Raw genomic sequence first — 21,601 nt, 5'->3', positions numbered from 1 at the left:
ATACAGTGCAGCTGCGCAACGTACCCAAGGCATTCGCGGTAATTCGTGATGGGGAGATTGTAGTGTATGCCCCAGGCAACCCCGTTGCGCCATGTTTGGAACGACGTCTGACATTCCTCGAGCTTGGACTTCCCATTTGTCGATGTTCTCGCCATGCGCAGCAACCTGCGAGGCCGGGGCTCTTGATTGCATCTTTGGCACTTCCAGGTTGGGACAGAAACGAAGGTTCTCTGTTCTGGAGCCCCACATCGCCTAAAGAGAAGAGCAACGACAGTTTCAACATCCAAGGTCCATTCTTGACGGCGTGCTCTTGATCTTTGGTACGCGACCCGCGTGGTCGGTTCATTGGTTGGCGGGTTGAGGTTGAGTGGTTCCTGGTGAAGAACTCGTCGGCGGCATTTCTTTGCGTGGGGAACCTGGTGAGAAAGAGCTCAAGTGACCCACTTCAGCCGGGTTTAGCGTTCGTAGCCCCGCTGTTGGCGGAATCGATGGATCCCCTCCACACATCCCGAGATCTCCACTTCGCGTGGAGGTGCCTCCGGGGGCCGTTTGTGCTTCCTTCTCTTCACTTACAAACCCAGCACGGTCTGCCACCTTTTGTTTGTCTTTGGGATTGGAATTCACCCGAGGGCAAGGTGGAAAAGCAGACGCAGCGCGTAGCGTTTCTCCCGCCATCGCCTGCTTGGCCCAGATACCATCATCAAACACCGCGCTCTTCATCCCTGTCCAAGCCGGCAGACAGACCTGATCTCGCGGCAAGGTCTTGTTACCCACCGTCCGGGTTAGTTTGGTATCTCCCAGATCCAGCATCCATCCCCATCTCAGACCGGGTCGGGCGCCGCCGCTGCTCGCAAGTATCTCTCCTCCGCAGCAGCTCCTTGCAGCGGCAACCTTCTGCAGCCCTTCGTTGCACCTTGCTGCCCCCTTCCCACCACCGCACCGAAGCCTCCAAGAGCAGGCTGCGCTGCCTCTTGGTTTTTGTCTGATGCACAATACGTATTACCGCCATCTCTGTCCTGCCCGCACGTCTTCGTTATCATAATATTGCTCCCCTTGGCGACGTTGCTTGCAGGGCTGGCACTTGACGCCGTCCCCCTGCCTCAGGTCACAGTTGCTGCCGCCCGCTTGGCTCAGACTTCTTGTCTCTCTCGGTCCGGATCGCAGCACTGACTGCGACGGCAAGCCTGGAAGCAACCCTGCCCAGAGCCGCCGCACCCACTCACCCTACCCACCCACCCACCCACAACCACACGCCCACACACACACCTGCACATACGCAACCCCGGGTTCATGAGCAACCGCCAGCCGACCGTCTCGTCTCGTCGACAGCCGCCGCCGCCGCCCTACGGTCCTCCTCTTCCCGGCTCGAATGCCCCACACTCCCGGTCCCTGATCCCTCAACCCACGTTAACCGCCAACCCGCCCGTTCCTGGACGATCACCAACCACCCCCATCTCTCGGTGCGCATCAAGGCACGGACCACGGCTTGATTTACACGGCAATTCCCTAAACTTCCGTGTGCCCCAGCGTCATCTTTGTTGGCAGCGTCCTCGTTACTTCACACCGGCCTGCTCTCTCGGATCTCTGCCCCGCAGCCCTCTGCTTCAACTGACACACACAAAAAAAAGCAACGACGCCGCTCGTCACCCCTGCTCCAATATTCCCAACGAGCTTGCAAGATTTCGCAGCCGTCGGAACAGGTCCACGTCACATCGTGAGCCCTTACCTGTTCTACGAAAAACTAGTCTCATCTCCCCCAAGCTTTCTCGGCCGCCTCACGCCTGAGCGCGCAATCTTTCCCGAAGCTGGGACCCCGGCTGAGACCTGCCCACCGCCCATCGCACTCACCACGCGCCCATCCCCCGTTTTATCGAGACTTGGGAAAACGACACCTTTCTCAGAGGAGCCGTTAAAACTAGCCAAACACCCCACGCGGGCTTCGGTCAGCTGACACGCTCCCATCTCCTGGTCCTCCTCTTTCCAACCACCCACGGGAGTATCTTTCGCGCTCTTCAGTAACGAGCGGGTATCTTTCAACAACCATCACCATGGCGGGACTGTTCAAGAAAGTATACGACTGGCTGTTGCGGACTTTTTGGTGAGTTCCAGGTCTGGGGAGCATCTCTCTCATCGTCTCTCCCCATGCATCGCCGAGCTGCAAAGCACCGCCAAGATGCATCTCATCGGCAGAGCATCCCGTGGACCGCATGTATGGTGCTGCCGGGCCTTGGTGGCTAATTCGACGCAGGGCAACGGAGATGGATGTGACCATGATCGGGTTGCAGAATGCTGGCAAGACCTCGCTGCTTCGGGTGCTGTCGGTGAGTAAATGGAACAGGCTGTTGGTGCCATGTGACTCGTGGCAGGTCGTGGATAGTTGACTGACAATGCGTGGTAGGGCGGCGAGTTTGCGATCGAGTAGGTGACTTTCCTAGCCTTCTTGCCTCTTTAGTGCTTTCCGCTCAAACGGGGTGACGCTCGACCGCACGGATTCCTCTCCCTGTCTTCCTGGACCCGCATGGCCCATCTGCTGACCTCCCCTTTCTCAGCTCCATCCCCACGGTCGGCTTTAACATGAAGCGCGTCCAACGAGGCCATGTGACGCTCAAGTGCTGGGACCTGGGCGGCCAGCCGCGCTTCCGGCCCATGTGGGAGCGGTATTGTCGGGGCGTCAACGCCATTGTCTTCATTGTCGACATTGCCGACCTGTCGTTGCTGCCTGTCGCCCGCGACGAACTGCACCTGCTCATGAGCCAACCCACCCTCTACGGCATCCCGCTCCTGGTGCTTGGAAACAAGTCGGACCTGCCGAACAGGATTACGGTTGACGAGCTGATCGATGTGTTGGACCTGAAAGATATTGCGAACCGCGAGGTCTCGTGCTACGGCATCTCGGCCAAGGAGGAGACAAATCTTGAGGCGGTGGTGCAGTGGTTGATGAAATTCGCTGGCAGGTAGATGAGCTGCGGCTTGCCGGTGATGCATCAACCGTGTCCCGTCGAATGGGATGCCCAATTGGCGTGGAGGACTTCGGTTCGGTTCGCGCAGGTTGCCCAGGTTCCTTGGGTCGGCACTGTTTGCGATGCGGTTCTGTTCGGGTGCTTGTGGCTTGTGGTTTTTTCCTTCCCTGACCTTCTCCCTTCTCTCTTCTCCCCACCTCTTTTTTTTTTTTGTTGTTGTTGTTGTTTCCTTCTCTTTGCCTTGTTGTTTGGAAAGTCTGCGATGTGAGTCAGCTGTTCCCCCTTTCATCCTTACGGAAAAAAGAGGGCACGCCTATGTTCTGAGTTGACTCCGAGGAGGGGAGGGGAGAACGGAATGCGCTCGCAAAGAAAACAACTTCGGATGCTAGACGACAACGGCAACGGCGACAACGGAGAGATCAGATTTTTGAAGCCGCGAGGCCAGTCATGGTGGGAGCCAAAAAGATGGCGCGCGGCCACCCGCAACGACGGATGAAGATGTGGTGGAAAGTTGACGGTGGGATCGCTTTTTTGGTTGTTGGAAAACAAGCGTCATGGGGTTTCTGGAATATGTTTTCGTCTTCGTCGTTCTTGTTGGGTTTTCTGAGCGTTGTTATGATGAGGGTTTAAGAAAGAAACGATGAGTTTTGTTCTTGGTTTCTTTGGTACTCGGGGAGGCTAGGGGACTGGAGAATGTCGCTGGTGGATTTGTTTTCTTGTCATGATGTTTCGTTCTCCCTCTGTAACCTCGGCACGTCTAATTGATGATGATGATGACCAATGACCATGATGAGCCATGTCTTGCATCGCCGAATGATCCGAGCCGGTATTGCAGAAAACCTTCTCTCCGTAGGCGAGCCGGTGCTTCGTCCCCAGAACTCTAGACGAGAGCTCTTCGCAGCGGCGTTTCCGGCGAGGTGGGCATTTGGAGAAACAAGCGATGGTGGATGGAAGCTCAGGCGCTGGCGTTTACACGTCGCGAAACGACAAACCCTCGCAGATGATGCTGAGGGTTTTGACGAAACAGAAACAAAACATGGAAGAAAGGAAGACGCCACATAGTTCATAGAAAATGTAAAAAAAAAACGCAACGGGGAAAAGAGAGGAACCTCGAGAGGGTGAAGTCATTTCTTGCCCTCCGTGGTGACTTACACCGTACACGCGGGAACCGCAGCCCTTGGCTATTGACGTGTGAGCGTATCATTGGCTGCCGGGGCCCTCTTGCTCAAGGGGAGGGGCGCCGGTTTCGTCCCTCTCTCCCACGCCCCGATTTCCTGTCGCCCAAAGACACAACGCGATGCATGCGGCGCCAATGTGTGCCTCAGGTACAACGGGCGGGGCCCAAGCCTAAGGTAGGTAGAGAGATTTCGTCATTGCTCGTTTCGTAGGGCAGCTCAACGGTGTTCACCGGCAGATGAATGGCTCCCGGCTCTTGCTTGAATATTCGCTGTCGAATTATGCGTGCTGGTCGACCGCTTCGGATCGAGGGACCCTTGAAGCATTGTATCACGATGGTGATGGACTCGTTTCCCTAGAAAAATACTACCCGGTATGTACCTTATGTACCTTTTCGGGGGAAGGCCGATTCCGTCATACTGAGCTGTCAGTCTAGATCCACTCTCAAGGCTTGGATACTGCTCCCTCTCCATGTGATGCCCGGGCTCGAAAACTTTGTGCGTGCTTGTAACCCAGCGTGTCGGTATGGCGACCATCAAGTGATGGGTGATTCTCGTTTCATTTGCCGACTCCTGAGGGCGTTGTTGTTGCGCAGAGTGTCCCCTCCGCTCCATACTGCCCAACGATCTTTTTCTTCATGGATTACTCCAAGACGGAAAAGAGCCCTGCACAAGCAGTCAGAAGGGACTAGATGACGGTGGCAAGCGCTCACTCCTCCCAGCCCACCACAATCTTGAACAGCCATAATGGAATGGAGGATCACGGGTTGCATTGCTGCCCCAACAGGGCCAACCAGCGGTCACGCGAACTGCTCTATTGCTGCCGAATGTCCCATCCTTCTCCCCCAAGGTAGCCGGCGTCCCCAAATCCCCGCCATGATCCACGAGTAAACCTGCCAGGAGTACCAGTACTGCAGGGGCAGCCAGAAGAACCTGAGTCGTATTCCTATCTTCCGAGGTGCCGTGAATACGGCGGACCTCGGCGGGCCATCGATGGAGGAGGCCAGTATCGTCGACTCGTAGTAAATGGCCAATGCAATGATGCCGAACGCCGTCCGTTCCCTCGCAAGTCCCCGCTTCCCGCCAACATGACCCAAAGCAGCACGATCAACGATACGACTTCTGGAACCTCGCGCGGGCACCACGACCACCGAACTTCTTGGGCTCGCAACGCCTGGGGTCGGCCACTAGTAGGCTGCGGTCGAACTGGATGAGGGCGGACTTGAGGGTGTTCTTCGAGTGCTCATCGACATACTTGGCGTAGTAGGCGACCTGTGGGAAAAGAGCATTCCTGTGTCAGTTCTCCTTCACTTTTCAGGTCGGAAATCAAGGCGGCAACGGTCGGGGGGGACTAACGATAGCCTTGGCAATCTGTTTCAAACCATCCGTTAGCATTCATCCTTCCCATCCACTCGTCTCCTGGGGGGGTCTCCTGGGAACACGTACAGCCTGGCGCGTCGCATAGACCTGGGAGGTGTGACCACCGCCAGAGACCCGGATGCGAATGTCGACATCGGCGAACTTGTCGGTGCCCAGGATGAGGATGGGCTCGTAAAGCTTCGCCCGGAGGATCTCGGGGGCGAACAGCTTGAGCGGCTTGCCGTTCACGCGGATGAGGCCCTTGCCCGCGACGCACCGAGCGACGGCTGCAAAAGAACACACTTGTCAGAGACACAAATCGATCGAATTCGCATTGACTGAAAGCATCGCGTCCGTACCGGTGGCATTCTTCTTCTTGCCGAACACTTGAACTGCTTGGGTCGCCATTTTTGCTGCTTCTGGCGAGAGAGGCTTCTCCTGCTTGTCGGTTCCTGGCTGGATTTTGCTCCTGCTCCAAATTTTGTGTGTGGAGGGGAAATCAGGATGGGGCTAGCGGCAGTCACGTGGCTGAGCACCGTGGCTGATGAAAAATAAATGTGGCTGTCAGGACCCGCAGTTGGACCTGGGCCGCATAGTGGGTCCTTCTGGTATCTGTTGATCCATCCCCACCAAAACAGCCCCGCCGGCAGCAATGGAAACCGGGGCGTGGAACACGAGCACAAACGAGGCAAATTCGAGGCTCTTTTGGCGTCCAGGGAATGATGTCATGGAGGTTCACTCGCGGTCCCAGGCCGCCTGCTCCTCCATCCGCACAGTTCCAGAAGGCTCCGGCCATGTGAAACCACATCTCTGAGGGATGTCGTGCGGCGAGCTCCGACCCATTTACGTTCAAGGGAATCGGGCTTTTTGGACTAGAAACAACAGGCACGGAAGCCTACCGTACCTAGGCGCCTAAGGTACACATGCCGTGTAAGACGGTCGGTCTTTTGCAAAGCGGCCGAGGTGACGGTGTCTTGAAAACTCCGAACAAGAGCCCGCCAGCAGGCCGCTTCTCTGCTCACGGGCGGCGCTGCTGCGGCGCTGCTACGTAACTACCTTACCTCATATGGTGTGGCAGAGTGACCTGCGCCGCATGGATGGCCCTTCGAACGATCCGTGACCTGATCAACGACCACCTCGGATGAGTCTAACGCTACTGGACCAAGGCGGAGCCTGAAAGACTAGTGCCGCAAGGCTCCAGATGGGGTGTGGGAGAGGAAATGCCTATGATGGCTGAGATGGATGATCTGATATAGCTGGCGGGCCTCGGGGACACCTGAGACCGAGGCATGACAAAAAAGCCCAAGGTAAGGTAGGTTGCTGAAGATATGCGTAAGCATGAGGAGGCCCCCCCCCCCCCCCCCCGCGACTTGGCAATGGGTGTAACTTTCGCCAGCATTTGGAATCTTCGCACGGCTGCCCGATTCCCGACGCCAACCTGCCATTGGCGTTGCCAAGCCAGGCCAAGCATCGGATCACCCTGCTCAGCCACGGAAGCAGACACCCATCTGTTGCGTGGTGTGGCAACGTGTGTAAACCAGCCAAGCCGCACCGTGCCGTCTTTCGTCCGAACCGCTGCTTGTGACATTTGCGTAGTCGATCCACAGTGCCGAAACCGCACCTCACCTTTCGCTTCCACTCTGTTGCTTGGCTTTGTTTGAGATCATACTTTTGCCAGCCACCCGTCTCCCTCCGCCCGTCGCCCAACTGTTGCTTTCTTCCCACTTTCTCATCACCTCTGCCGTCATCGACATACTTTCCATCAATAAACCTACCAAATCCTGGTATTATCCAGCACACTTACCCTATTCCATACGCGACGATAGAATCGGCACTCCGAACATTCAATACAGCCGCCTAGACAATGGCGCCCTTGGCTGAGCAGCTGGCCGTGGTGGCGAAGCGCGCCGATGGGTACGTTCCAGATGACATCTCCGGTCGCGGACGTGCGTTTTGCTAACGGTTCACTTTAGCTGCGGCGCCTACGCATACCGCGGTGCCGACGGATTCTGCTACTACAGCTCAGCATGGTACTGGTGGGGACGATGGGTGTTTGCTGGGCTCGCGGTCCTCTTCATCCTCCTCGTCTTCCTGGCTCTCTTGTACGTCCACCCTCTCCATCTCGATCGCTTCTCCCTCCCATCCACCACGCTGCGCTTGGGACCCCAGTCGCGCAGACGTAGAGAATGACTTTGGATGGCTGACGCTCTCCTTTTCACAGCCGCAACTCGCGTCGTCGCAGAAAGATGGGTCAGCAACCGCTGTACGGGACGGGCTGGATGGCGCCCGCACCTCCTCCGCCCTACTACCCCCCGCCGCCGCAGTACGCTGCCCAGGACCCGAACGCCTATAAGATGGGCTCTTACTACTCTGGGCAGCCGCAAGGCGAGTATTCCGGGCAGCAGCAGGGCGTGAGCCAGGAGGTCCCGGTGCAGCCGCCGGCCAACACGTACCAGCCCGCCGGCCCTTCGCACCAGACGGACTATGCGCCACCGCCGGGGCCGCCGCCGAGCCACTTGGGCAAGTAAATGCAGCTGGGGGGAGGTTGTGAGATGAGCGCTCTCAGAAGAGTGTGTATGGGAGGTCGGGCATGGATTTTTGGGTTGGACAGCGGGATCGTGTCGTGAAATGTACGGCGTCCAGGTATTTCATGGGTTGGGTAGCTGTGTTTTTGCTCGGCAGATCAAAACTTGTGTTTATGTCTCTTTGCTTACGATGGGGTGGAGGTGGGAGGCTCTCTGCCTTGAGTATTTCTCGCCGTCGGGAATAAAGCAGCGTTGATGAGGTTCGACTTGTCGGTTTGCCAGCGAAGTGCTTTGTACCTGTCCTGAATTGATATTGTCATGTTCTGCTTGCATGCCCCTGACCCCTCCGGAGACCTTCTCCGAGTCGAGGACGTGGCTCTTGAGGAGCATCCGATCAAGTCGGTTGCGCTGAGGTCGAAGTCGGGTGGAGATCGCGACAATGCAGCGAGAGATGTGACACCACCAACATGATCATATCTATGGAAACACGGATTCAGTGCAGCAACCAGATTGATACAGGGTGACCTGTCTCCACGTCTTTACGTTGCCGTTCGCACCGGGACGACGATTTCTGTGACAAGGCTGAGTTTCATTCCCTGGTCTGGCGTGCGACAGCGGTGCGACTGGCGAACTCAGATAGCCGCGTAGACTCCAGCACACACCCGCAGTCCACTGCTGGGCGCCGCTACAGGCAAACAGACGACAACATGTTCTGGACCAATCCAGGGTAGAATTTATCAACTATTGGGGGCCTGAGTCAGAGTGATGGAGGGGACCGAGTCGGTGGTGAGGTCGGCAGTTGACGAACAACCTGTAACAGATATGGACATGACTAAGAATAAGGTACCATCGAGGAGTTCGGAGTACTGTACCTACTTCGTAGAGACTTGAGAACCCATCCCTCGCCAGATCTTTGTCGCGGCTGTCTGCTTTTTGTCATCCTCACCCGGACTGAATTTCCCGCTCTCATCCTATCGACGGAGAAGGACAGACAGCACCTTACAAATCTAGTTGTGTGGTTGCGCGCCCAAGCACGCAATAGTTGCCTTGGGGGCGCAGAAGCGGAATGTGAAATTGACCGACCCGCCGCATTCAAGCGGACTGTTGGCGACGCAACGTGATCCCATCGCATCCTGCATCCCGCGCACTGAACCGTCGGAGCCGACGAGGATTCGGTTCAGTTGCGCTGCAAGCCTTGCCGGGCCACGAGCCCATTCGGGTCGTCTTGGTCGATGGGACAATCGGTCCAGGATCCAATGGAACTAGCATAAGACTAGGATAGCTTCCAAATGTACATAGTAGCATCATCTATGATCCTCAGGCCGACTTCACTTCTTTTTTTTTTTTTTTCAACCCGTTGGTTTCCCTTTGAGGTTTGACATGGCTCTGGCGACGCTAAAACGGTTGGCCCCTGCTGCAGGGATCTTGGGGGCTTCCCCGGTACCTGCAGGACGGGCTGAGAGGGAAAATGACACCGGCCAACCAATAGAGACGGCTGTTCCTTGCGCTTTTCCCTTTCCTCGCGCCGACCCGCTCAGGGCTGCAGCCTGCTCGGCCCAGGCCCAGGCGCAGGGGTTCGTGCGCTCCTACTCTCAAGTCTCCTTTCGTCCCATCCTCTCCTCCAGTCCTCGGGCAAGCTCCTTCTGAGCTCTGCTGTTCGTTCCCACCATCACGAAGCCTGCCTCGCCGCCGTCCTCTCGTTCCCGCGCAAAGACGCGGAACAGCGCTCCTTGAATCATAGGGCGGCTGCTTGACTTGGTCTATCCAACCTGCGCTCCTTCGAATTGAATTGCGTTTCCTGTCGCTCCTTCTTCCCGAAAATTACGACACCCCCTTGACGATTGCGGCCAGCATTGTCGCCAATCTTTTACGACACAAGCGAATCGCTACGCCTCCGGCATTTTCCTTCGATCCTGAAGCCGTGTTTCTTTGTGGGCATAGCGATCTCTTTGAGCATCCCTACCAGAGTAGCCGTTCGAGCTCAACACAACCGCGGATTTGTAGGATTCTCTGGGACACGGCATCGCGTTTCGAGACGATCACACAGACAAAGACTGCGCTAGCCGCACAATGGAGGCATAGGGTTTGCTGGATCAAGCTATTTGAAACGGCCCGTGAACATCTGGGCCACGTTTGCTGAGTACACGGCAATCATTCTCGGTATCTTGGGCGCGACGCATCCCCAAACACGGCGACGGAGAGAGCGGACAAGATGCCGGCGGTCGACGTGGCGATGGCGCGGAGTCTGAGGGGGGGGGTGTTGGATCTGTTTGTGGCCAGCCTGCGGCCGGCAGTTGAGAGGAGAAGTCTGACCGATCAGATCAACGACGTGGGCACGGCGTTTTCCAGCTGGGACAATTGCATGCAGGCCACCTATTGCAAGTACGTTACTGTTGCCGCTGCTCTTGGCGGAATCGCCGCAATGCTGACGAGTTATCCAGGTGGCCCGTGATAGCGCTCATCATCATCGGCGGCTTAATCATCTTCTCGGTCATTTGGTGCATCATTCGGTGCGCCTGCTGCGGGCTCTCGTGTTGCTGCTCGTGCTTCTCGTGCCTCAAGTGCTGCGGCGACTGCTGCGGTTGCTGCGACCCTCCGAGAGGTAGCCGTCGTCAGTATCTCGACGAGCCCTACGTCCCCCCGCACCATGCAGGTGGGGGCGGATACAAGTCGCAGGAGCCCATGCATACGGGCTTCACAAGCGGTCCCGTCCCGGCCCGGCCCCCGCAGCCAAAAGCCCCAGACTATCCGCAGTACGCCACGTTCGAAGCGGGCGGCAAGAAGGATGAGGATGCTCTGCCTGCCATGCCTAGCTGGGAGGACGCCGAGCAGAAGAAGGTGCTGGTCGAGGAAGAGGAGGGTGTTGAGATGGACTCGCTGAAGAAGCCCGAGCCAGCCGCCATGGTTGGAGCAGGGGCCGTGTCGCCGACGGGTTCGCGGTCCCCGGTGCCCCGGTCTCCCGGCCCCCGCAGTCCATATGGCCCGCCGGATAATCACCCGGGGCCTAATGGATACTTCCCCGCCCACGGTGTGGACAACCACGACCCCTACTCCCCGGGAGCACCGGCGTACAACCAGCCGGCCTCACGGTACAGGGAGCCGGGCCAGGGATACGGCATGGGGGCAGCGGCCACGGGTCCAGGGAGACAATCTCCGAGGGGCTATCCCCCCAATCCTCCCAACAATGGCTACAACGACATCTACGACGCGTACGGCAACGACGATGGCGGGTACGGCAACAGCGCCAGCGGATATGGCAACAACGCCAGCGGGTATGGTAACAGCGCCAATGGGTACGGCTCCTCGCGGGACTACCCCGGTGGTTCCGACATGCCTCAGAGCCCGTACGACAGCTACGGCGCATCCCAACAGCAGCAACCCTACCCCCCAGACGACTACAACAACAACAACAACAACAACAACAGCAACGGCTACAGCTCCCAGACCAGCCAGGGCTATGGCACCCCTCGCCATCCATCTCCCCATGGGAACAACCCGGCGGGGACAGGCTACGACAACGCCCCATACCCTCCCGACCCTCGCCGCTCTCCCGCCCCTCTGGGCCAGCACGGCAGCGGCACTGGCGGCGGTGCTTACGGCTCCCAGAGGGGGTACTCACCTTCCCCTAGCCCCGGTGCCGCCAACGCCGCCGGTTACGGCTACGGCGATGGCATGAACAACGGCACAGCCGCCGCCTCCGGGTTTGACTTCTCGGCGAGCGGGTACAGCCGGCCGTCCACGTCGCATAACAACGGCGCGGGCGGGTACCGCCAGCAGGCGAGCCCCGTTGCGGAGCTGAGCGGCAGCGGGAGCGCCGGCGGATACTCGGGGTATCCTCAGGGGGGGAGCGGCAGCGGGAGCGGGAGCGGCGCGGCGTATCCGGGGTATAGGGGTTACTAAAGCATGATGGCGCAGCGGGTGTAATGAAACAGCGCGGCCGGGTGATATCCTCCTCGCCTGGCTTCCTCGGAAAGAGGGTCCAGGCCTGGCTCTGCTGGATGCTTTCTGTTTGGGCTTTGTTGGGTTTCTGGATGGACTGGGTCGGCGTGCACGTTTCTGCGGTCATGGCAACTCGTTTTATAGATGGTGTTCTTCCTTTGGTCCCTCTTTTCGATCTCTTCGTCCTCTTTTTTTGTTTGTTGTTTATGACGACGTTGCGGAAGCTCTGGCGATGGGACCGGTGTGGCGATGTATTCGATGGGCTGTCGTGGATGTCTGATCTGTTGGCTGTTGCGCTTTGTAAAACATGATGGGGGCGCGAGAACTCGGTTTTGTTTTGTTGCTCTGCTAAAGATTCGCATTTCCGCCTGATGCTCTCTGTTTCTCAGCCTGCTTTTGTGTTTTGTCTCGGGCGCTTTCTCTTGCGTTTCGGGTGGGCCAGGGGACCGGCCATGCAACGTACAAAGAACGCCTGGGATTCGAGTTTCAGTCCTGATTACGAGGGGAAACGTGGAAAATTAGTGCATCGGCTCGTCGCTTCATCCAGCGAGTTTCAAGCTGTGCGTTTTCATAACGTGGAAAAGAGCTGCGGTGCCGTCTCGATGTCACCGCTGCCTGGCGCTTGTGCTGGCACTCCGGCGACCACGCAACCCACTTGTTGCCCCCCCCCCCCCCCCCCGGTGGTTTTGGTACGGAACAGCGCCGCAAAAAGCGAGCTTCAGCATGGCACACTTTCCCTGTACGTCTGGACGACGGAACGAGCTCCGGACCATCAGGTCATCACATTTCCGGCTCCGCCACCCTCGGCCCCTCTGTCGCCATCGCCGGGCTTTGGCAGGCCGTATCCCAGCTCTTGGATGACGACTCACGGGGCCCAGCCAAGCATAAGCAACCGGGGACGACAGCGATCCTGGGTAGCTTGGCTGAGAATACCGAGACGGACGTGCGCCATCCGGGTCGGTTCCTGCTTGGGTTCCCAGGTTGGGTACGGGAACTTGCTGGCCAGCAGCGTCTGACACGCATACGCAGTATGCTCACTCAGTCCGGCACGGGTACCACCCCACCTAAATATGGATACGCGTGGACACGAATGGGCGAATGGGACACGTGGGTAACCTTTGAGGAGGACGATGCGCTCACGGATGGCCATTTTTCTGTGGGTGAGGTGTCGTCTTGTATCGTGTCCTGCGGCACCGGCTTTTACGGGGGCCAAGTTGGGCGCAACGCCTCGAGGGAGCCAGGTTGCTGGGGCCGGGAGCCCCGTCGGCTCTGCGTGCAGGACCGCTCGGCAACGTCGGCAAGGAGTTGAAGACGGATCCAGCACGGCAAGGGCCGGGGAAACGACTTGGGGAAAAGATGGCCGTCGGGCCTCCGCTCAGCGTTCGAAGCCTCAGTCAGCACAGCGGTGAGCTGCTGCTGCACGAATGGCTCTGACCATTGGACGGCACGCCATGGTGGAAGCCGGGCCGCGCCTGAGCATAACTCGGGCGCGTAATGGTGCATCGCTGTACTACGATGCTGTACGGCATCTTTTAGCAGGGACAGTGGGACACCGTGGGCCTGAGGTGGCCGGCGATGCTGTGGCTGGGCATGATGGTGCTGAGTGTGGTGATGCAGCGGGCTGCAGAGAGGATTGGGATCCGGTGTTTGGTCTGAAAACGAAAACACTGTTGTTCTACCAGTGTACACGGCCTGGCCTGACGGAAGGAAGGAAGCAGTCTGCTTCGACTGTAATCCGAGTGCGAATCTCCCGCTGAGCCTTTTTTTTTAATTTTATTTTATTTTTTGGATCATCTCCGCAGCTGGGTGGTAAGTACCGTACCTATCTGGTATGTACATGGTACAGGGCACGACCTGCACAAGGTATGCGAGGCGGGGCATATCGAGATCCAAGGAAACGGTCGGCTGTGTTGAAGGTTCGCGGGATGGTACCCACTAACTAGTTACCCACGGTCGTGCGAGCTAACTAACTACTGCGTATACGTAGGTGTGGAGGTGAAAAACTCTTGGGTACCAGATGTGGGGCATCTTGAGACTTATCCCGAAAAGGGAAAGCCCCATGTCACCCCCTTGAAGGCTTGAAGAAAATGACGTCCTGGTTCTTTCAGGTTTCCAGGATGTCCGAACCCCCGGACCCCCGAAACATGGCACTGCTGTGGAGGATAATTTCTTTTTGCACAGAGATTTTGGACCCCGTCGATTTTGGTGTTTAGTATGTACATTTTCCAGGCCCTGTGTATGTATGTATTCGGGCAATCTAGAGAAAGAACAAGAAAAAAAAAAAAGAAAATAGCACCAGGCTAACATTGCATCGCCTCAACTTCGCGAGGCCGAGGGTGGGGGGGCAGTGTGAGTGTACTGCGTACTAGTACTGCGTACAAGTAACATGCATGAAGAAACAACATGCAGCGTTGGTGGGTTCGTCAGGCTGCGGCTGAGGCGAGAAAGGGTTCGCAGAGCGAGGATCGGTAAACTCGGCCTGTACGGCGTTCGTATGGCCTGTAGGGCCTGTCCTGTGGGTACTGCACAAGCCTGGCGTGCGTGGGGAAGCACGTCAAGACGCCATCGTTCCCTGTATGTAGGTGGCCACCTAGTCGCCCGGTCCTCCCTTTTTTTCCTTGGCCTTTTTTTAAGGGACGTCTTGGGTGTACCGGTACCTTTTTCTCTCTCCTTGGGTCGTGTCATTGGGCTTCCGCACCTCGTTCTACCTCACTTAACCTTCATCTCCTGATGTTCTGAGGAGGGTTCCTTGGAAGCCTGTGTACTGCGTACCATCCTGCGTAAAGAACCGGAGCTTTGCCTGGTGGACTTGCAGGTTGGATACCTCCCTCCCTCCCTTATACAAGAACTCGGGGTCGCCGCCACGCTTCGCACCACCTCATCAAGGACCCCTCGGTGTCTGGGTGTCCACCAACCTAGGTCTCCCCGCCCTGCCTCGAGGAACACTAGGAAGCCTTGTCGCTCATCGTCAGTTGCCCGGCTGGACCGTTCCATGGAATAGGAGGAGCGTACAAGGCTGTTCTCCGGCCAGGCCATCCTCCCCTTCTTCACAAAACGCCTCCCTGGTCCCCCTTGACACGCCCTGCGCCATCTCCCGTCCCTGACGTCCTCAGCCCACCGATCGCCGATCCAAGGGCAACCTCACCGTCCGATCTTTCCGGGGAGCTCGAAGCGCGCCTCTCATTCGTGCGCACGCCATGGAGTCCTGTAAGTCTTGTCACATCGCCCGAAAGGGCGCGCTCGTTGTTGGTATGCCCCCGTCCCCGTCGCCGCCCTGAGGCTTCAACCCCGGTGCGCTCGAGGGCTGTCCCGGTGTTCTGCCCTGGGGAGCGAGAAGATTGGCGAGAAGAAGGTAGGGAGCGAGGCCTGGCACGGGGCGCAACGCAATAAACAAGAGGAGGAGATTCAAGAGTTGTCCGGGAAGAGAACGAGGTGCAAAGAAAGAGGAAACATAGACCCTCAAAGCAGACAACGGCAAGCAGCAGAGACGGACCATCAACACACGCCATGGGGACGGGGAAGCGAAGGCGGCGGCTGGGCCTGCTGGTCACCTCGTGTTTTCCCACACTTACACTTCTTCTTCCTCCTCCTCTAGGGCCGCCGCAACCGCCAACCGGCGTTCCTCGCCGGAACCCCGTGTCCACGTCTCCTCCGCCAACGGCAAGCTCGACTGCCTCACCTCCGTCGCCGTCCAGCAGCACCGTCCCCAGCACGATGACGACAACGACGACGACCACCGCCACCGCCGCCACCACCCCGAGGTTCAGTGAAGAGTCGAAGGCGTCATCCCGCTTCGAGACCGTTGCTTCGAGCCCGCTCTCATCCGTCGAAACATCCGACGGGAACCCATACCATGAGGAGCTCGCGCTGCCACCGCCATCGACTCCTCCAAAGGCTCAAAAGATCCCAGACGCCCCGTCCAGGTCCCCGCCGCCACCTCCCGCGCCCGTGGACCATGCTGCTACACCAGTCGGTACGCCACCACGGGGATTGCCTGCCGTCACAGCAACACGGGCGACGCCCCCCAGCCGGGGCCGGGCCGATCGCAGCCCCTCGCCTGATCGCCCGCCATCTCGAGCGAGACTACAACCCCACCGGCTGCTACCCGGGAACAGCTCCCGCGGCCGCAGCGTCTCGGCCCAGCCCCCGGCCGTGCGCGGCGTCTCCGCAGACGCGCCGCGCATCGTGTCCAACCCCCTCTACGGCCAAGGCCCACCGTCGCACGCATCGAGCGAAGGCAGCCCGCCTACCTTGGCTGCCGACAAGAAGAAGCCGCGCAAGAGCTGGTTCCCGGGGACAAGGTCCAGGGGCAGCTCCGATGCCGCCAAGCCCCGGCCCCAAGGCGCCTGGATCTTGTCGGGCGACCACCCGGTGGAGTACAACACGGCGCCGCTGGTGAATGGAGAGAAGGTGCCCGAGCTGTGGAACGAGGCCGGCAACGTCTACGTCTACGTCCACCCCAAGGAGAGCGGCCGAGGACCGTGCTTCAAGGTGGTGGACTCCATCTTCAGCAACTCGCCCATGCTCGTCGAGCTCCTGGTGACCGAGATGATGGCCTTGAGCCAGCTCAACGCCGCGCCGCAAACAGGCCCCGTGACCGAAGGCCACCTCTACCTTCCCCTCGGGAACACGGATCTCGAGCGGCTCGTGGCGGCCCGCAACCTGTTCGCCTTCCTCACGCACCAGCCGCTCGTGGCCACGCCCGAGAGCCCGACGCTGTTTTCCTCCATCCTGCAGATGGCCGGCCTGCTGCGCCGCTTCAACTTCGGCAACTTTGACGGCTCTTCGTTCGGCGAGGCGGTGGATGCCGCGTTTGACGTGCTTGCCGATAGCACCGGCATTGCCGACGTGCGCCAGAGCCGCGAGAAGACGCTCGAGGCGCTGATCCTGGCCGAGCAGATGAAGTCGTGGAACCTGTACAACGAGGCCTTTGCCCACGCCGTCGGCAAGTACGAGGCCCTCCTCGATCTCAAGTCGCCTCTGTTCGACCGCATCTCGGCCAGCACGCGCCAGCGCCTCGACCGCGCCCACCTTGACCTTGCCAACCGCCAGGCCAACGTGAACCACCGCCTCGAAGCCTTCGAGTTCCCGTCGCTCTTCTCGGGCATCGCCAACTCCACATCCACCGAGGAGTACCGCCACGTCCGCTTCAAGGAGTGGCGTAACTCCTTCGGGAAGATGCGCAGCTTCGTCCTCGGCTACTACAAGACCTTGTTCGGCCACTGGCCGCCGCGCGCCCGGAGCAAGAAGAACTACTTCTCCCAGAGCGGCCTGAATCGCCAGTGCCTCAAGATCCTCTACTCGGACTGTTGCGCTCTCTACGACCTCCTCGTCGACCGGCAGTCCATGACGCCCCGCGTCATAGGGGAGAAGGATGAGAAGCCGTCGGGCCAGAAGAAGGACAAGGATGGAGACCAGAACAAGAACAACAACAACAACAACAACGGTCACCAAGACGAACGGAAGATCGCCGAGGCCTCTATCGCCGCGCTGCGCCAGATGCTCAGCGAGTTCGATAACTCGTCGCCCCCCGTCTTGCCGCCCGTCCCCTTTGACGTGCCTAAGCTTCCATCCATGACGGCCATCTACGAGAATTATTATGACCTCCCCGCCAAGAAGCAGGCAAAGTACAGCAAGGCCCTCCAGCCGCACGAGATACAGCTCATCCTCATCAAATCGCGCAACCTGGATACGGACGCGCTCAACATGCCCTTCCTCGCCGCCTACAAGGAGTTTGAGCTTCGCGAGGCCCGCTCCGCCCTCGCTTCCGACCTTCTCGACCAGCGTATCGGCCACTGGCTCTTCCTCTACGTCGTGTTGCAGTCGCTGCCCATGCTCGTCGTCGACGCGCCTGGACTGCGCTACACCGAAGGCGTCGAGGACTTCCTCTGCGAGGCGCCCCAAGGCAACCCGCCCTGGACCGAAGACGCCGGCGCCACGCGCAAGATGTGGTTCCAGACCAACAACGCCAACGTCGTCGAGCTCTCGGCCGATGTGGTCATGTTCTCGGTCGAGGGCATCTACATGCGCTCGCACTGCTGGCTGGCTGCCAAGCAGTGGGAAGCCGACGGCAGAGCCGCCACGGGATCCGGCTCTGCGGCGGCGGCCGCCGCCCTCCTTGCCACCCAAGGGCCCTCCTCGCCGCTCCACCCCCCGAACCCCGCGTTCCGCGACATGGACCCCTACACCACCGGCCCCGCCTCCGCCACGGACGGCAACAACAGCACCTCCTCTTACCACCGCCGCTCCCAAAGCCCCAGCTCCCGCCAGCCTGGCTCCCGGTCCCAGTCCCCGGCGCCCAACGCCGTTCCTCTCCCACTATCATTCAACTCCTTCTCCCGCCCTGCCTCTCCGGTTCTCCGCCCGCGCTCCTCTTCCATAAACGACCGCGCGCACCAGGCCTTCCGCGCAAGCCTCGCCATCGGCCTCGAGCCTCTGCCCCTGAACGTCGGGCCGGATCGCTCGTCGCGGGTGGTAAGCGTTGGCTCGGGGCTCGGGTCGGTCGCGTCCGGGGTCGGAAGGAACGGCAGCCCCGGGCTGGACGGATCTACCGGGTCGCCCGGATCGCCGCCGTCGGGGCCGTTTTTCGGGGGACAGCCGCAGCTCTCACCGGACCAGCTCTCCGTGCCGTTTTCCGGGCCCGCCCTGCGCACGAGCCGATCCGCCGCGTCCCTCGGCCCTCTTGCCGAGGAGGGCAGCGCCGACTACTTCACCTTCCACCAGCAACGAGAACACATCCGCACGTCCAGCTACGGAAGCGCCCTGCAGCTCGGGAACGCCGGCCGCGGCGGGATGAGGCATTCCAGCCACGGGAGCCTGGGCAGCATCGTGACGCCTTACCATCCTCATCAGAAGCTTCATCACTATCAGAGCCCGTTGAGCGTTTCGGCGGTGGTGGAGAATCCGTCGGCGGGGCCGAGGGTGGGCGGTGGCGCTTTGGGGGATTCGCCTGTGGGACCCAGCACGTTTGACGATATCCTGAAGGGGGTGGAGGGGAAGAAGAAGAGGAAGAAGTTGTTTTTGATTTAAGGGTGATTCCCATCTTTTTTTTTTTTTTTGTTTCTTTCCCCCATTCTTTTCCTTCTTTTTATTCGCTAGACATTTTCCTTTCCTATCACTTGAACAGCCGGGGATCTAGAGAGGGGTTCATTGGTTGGTTAGCTCATTGGCAGGGTAATACACCGTTTCGGAGGATGGACAGATGGTCGGCAGAGATTTTGGAAGCTCGTAAGAAACTGGGTTTACGAAGGCGCTGCGTGGTGGGTGTTTCTGAGAGGGGATGCTGGTCATGCTTTTGCAGAGCAGCATTGGAACATGTCCCGTTTGTATTTGTCTCTGTCCGGTGTGTGTCTAGACGATGCTACGCACCCCTTCCTTCCCTTGAATCATCTGGGTTGGGTTGGAGAGACCATCTTGATGGGGTAGTAATAGTATGGCTGATTAGCATGGAGATGCGTCGTTCCCTGATTATTACCTATCAAGTAAAACACAGCCGTTGGCTAGCAGCTGTGGTTTTCGTCAAGAGAAGCCGGCGAGCACGGAACAAGAATGGGTAACTAATTAGTATGGTTCGCATGATTTCTTGTCTTGAGCTCCCATCACCACCAACACATGACGTCCTCCAACCCCACCATCGCTGGATTGTTCTTGTACCCCCAGGAACCAATGAAAGAGATCAGGTACCTTGCCTGGAGGTCCCCAATCCATCCAAGCGGTGTGTCATCGCATAAGCCACCCGCTAGTTATGCCACGCGCATGTACCCAGGCCCATACGGCAGATCGACAACACCGGGACATGGAGGGTGTGGGGGGGAGCGTGACACCATCTGACTTGGAGGGCCCCCACCACCTAGAACCTACAGTTCAGGCCAAGGGTTTTTTTTTTTTTTTTTCCTTGCAAGCAATGTCCCCAGGCTGGCCTGTGGCCTGTGAGCCATGCGATAAAAAGAGTCAAGCCTACTACCTATCCACGCCTACCTGCCAAAATGCGCCAACCAGCCCCCTCCTGCTTCTTACAAATTCCCCCCCCCCCCCCCCAAAAAAAAAAAAAAAAAAGAAAAAAAAAGGCCATGCATGCACGGTAAACTAGAGAGAGCGAAATCATTCATCATTTTTTTCTGCATCGTTTCACAAGATCAATGGTCGCTCGCCACCTGATCCAAGCCACTTCTCGCCGCCACATCTGAGAGGGCACACGCTCAGGCGCAGGCGCAGGCAGGCACACGCGCGGGCTCATCAGGCTTACACCTCAGGCTTATAGTAGTTACAGTTAATTACGCCACAGGGCGATCACCGGCCGCGACGCACGTAGATAGTCCCCAACTAGGACCGGCTTACTTTCTTTTTTCTCTCTCTCCATGTCAGCCCTCCCCGGGTAGGGAACTACCCATCATGACACATCAATCCGAAGAGGCGCATCGGCCGCCCGTGCCATCGCGCAAGCGTGTCCGGCGAACGGATGTTTGGTGAAAGCGGGCGCGGCGAAGGGGGAAAAATGCAAAAAAGTGCCCACAAAGTTTCAGAACCATGCCACACAAGGCTGGGCTGGTGAAGCACCAGAGTCGGCCGCATTCTAGCCGCGTCTCTTCCTGGTTCCGCGAGCGCGCGCCTTCTGCTTCTCAGCCAGCCTTGAGCAGATGCAAACCGTGTCGATCGCTCACTTTCCCATCCCCGTCATGCTGATGGGAGCCGTTCCTCGCGTCGTAGGCTGGCCCTGTGCACACGTGCACACGCTGTCGGCGGGCGGGGAATGGCTCCTTTTTGCTTCACCCGCCCCCCAAACTGCTATTTCTCCCCCCTTAGATACCAGTCCGGTCCGGCTGAGGCAACCAGCGAGAGAGAAAAAAAAAGTCAGAAGATAGTGTGACTGCCTTGCCTAAAATCAACTGAAAAAGAGGCAGTGACGCAGGCATACGCACACGCTCACTCCCACTCCTGCACAGCCAACGGCCGAACTCACCTTTGTTAGGCAGAAAAGAGCCACACCAGCACACACCCATACGCACACACATACACGGAGACGGAGACAGAGAGAGAGACCAGCTCGCCCGCCCCCTCAAACTTTCCCGGAGGATCGCTGCCAGGGGGGACCGCTACTCCCTCTTGACAGAGCTGAACGGGCCGCATCCGCCTTTGGAGTCGAAACGGCGAGATGACATCCTGCAGGATGCATCTGTCAGTCGATCCTGGTGCTCCCATCCACCTGGAATTTCGGTGAGATTGTGGTGGTGTACGTGTGCAAGGTCCCCTCTCTAGCCCCCCACCCACCCCACCACCACCTCTTGCCCCATGCCTGTGGCTGCCATATCCCCCCCCAAGATTGCGTCTCTGGGTTTCGGTGCGTGGCACGGCTCACGGCTGTCGGCGCGGCGCAGCAACGGTCTGCCCACTCCTTGGCGCACCCGGGAAAGTTGGAGGAGCCCGTGGTCAATCCGGTGTGGTGAGCGCGGTTGATTGGTGTGTTGGCTGGAGAGAAGGTGTGCGCCCGTGTGGGTGGTTTATTTGCCGATTGGAGTTGAGGCGCCGTTTTGCAGGGATGCGAACAGTCGACAGAAAATTCAGTCCTTCTGCGTATACTGCGTATAAGACGACCTGCGCTGCGTCAGGGGCACTCCCTGCGCCCAACCCGACGCCAACAAGCCAT

At 58.8% G+C, this 21,601-nt stretch overlaps 5 protein-coding genes across 5 annotated transcripts; 4 read left to right on the top strand and 1 right to left on the bottom strand.

The window, feature by feature from the left end:
• Positions 1-2,048: 2,048 nt before the first annotated feature.
• VTJ83DRAFT_657 (uncharacterized protein) lies at positions 2,049-2,958 on the top strand (the record flags this gene model as incomplete). The annotated part of the gene is made up of 4 exons (XM_071013295.1): positions 2,049-2,098; positions 2,249-2,321; positions 2,399-2,418; positions 2,550-2,958. The coding sequence occupies 4 exons, from the start codon at positions 2,049-2,051 to the stop codon at positions 2,956-2,958; spliced, it is 552 nt and encodes a 183-aa protein (XP_070870010.1).
• A 2,284-nt stretch (positions 2,959-5,242) lies between these two features.
• Positions 5,243-5,902, bottom strand: VTJ83DRAFT_656 (40S ribosomal protein uS9; the record flags this gene model as incomplete). The annotated part of the gene is made up of 4 exons (XM_071013284.1): positions 5,243-5,407; positions 5,492-5,506; positions 5,582-5,781; positions 5,854-5,902. The coding sequence occupies 4 exons, from the start codon at positions 5,900-5,902 to the stop codon at positions 5,243-5,245; spliced, it is 429 nt and encodes a 142-aa protein (XP_070870009.1).
• A 1,456-nt stretch (positions 5,903-7,358) lies between these two features.
• Positions 7,359-8,022, top strand: VTJ83DRAFT_655 (uncharacterized protein; the record flags this gene model as incomplete). The annotated part of the gene is made up of 3 exons (XM_071013273.1): positions 7,359-7,408; positions 7,468-7,596; positions 7,716-8,022. The coding sequence occupies 3 exons, from the start codon at positions 7,359-7,361 to the stop codon at positions 8,020-8,022; spliced, it is 486 nt and encodes a 161-aa protein (XP_070870008.1).
• A 2,209-nt stretch (positions 8,023-10,231) lies between these two features.
• Positions 10,232-11,919, top strand: VTJ83DRAFT_654 (uncharacterized protein; the record flags this gene model as incomplete). The annotated part of the gene is made up of 2 exons (XM_071013262.1): positions 10,232-10,401; positions 10,461-11,919. 2 exons carry the CDS (start codon positions 10,232-10,234, stop codon positions 11,917-11,919), a joined length of 1,629 nt encoding a protein of 542 aa, XP_070870007.1.
• A 3,236-nt stretch (positions 11,920-15,155) lies between these two features.
• Positions 15,156-18,987, top strand: VTJ83DRAFT_653 (uncharacterized protein; the record flags this gene model as incomplete). The annotated part of the gene is made up of 2 exons (XM_071013251.1): positions 15,156-15,165; positions 15,554-18,987. The coding sequence occupies 2 exons, from the start codon at positions 15,156-15,158 to the stop codon at positions 18,985-18,987; spliced, it is 3,444 nt and encodes a 1,147-aa protein (XP_070870006.1).
• Positions 18,988-21,601: the final 2,614 nt, after the last annotated feature.

Source organism: Remersonia thermophila, chromosome 1 (assembly GCF_042764415.1).
Source record: "Remersonia thermophila strain ATCC 22073 chromosome 1, whole genome shotgun sequence".
Classification (NCBI taxonomy): domain Eukaryota; kingdom Fungi; phylum Ascomycota; class Sordariomycetes; order Sordariales; family Chaetomiaceae; genus Remersonia; species Remersonia thermophila.
Note: the sequence above shows the minus strand (reverse complement) of the source record. Positions and strands in the feature narration are given on the sequence as shown.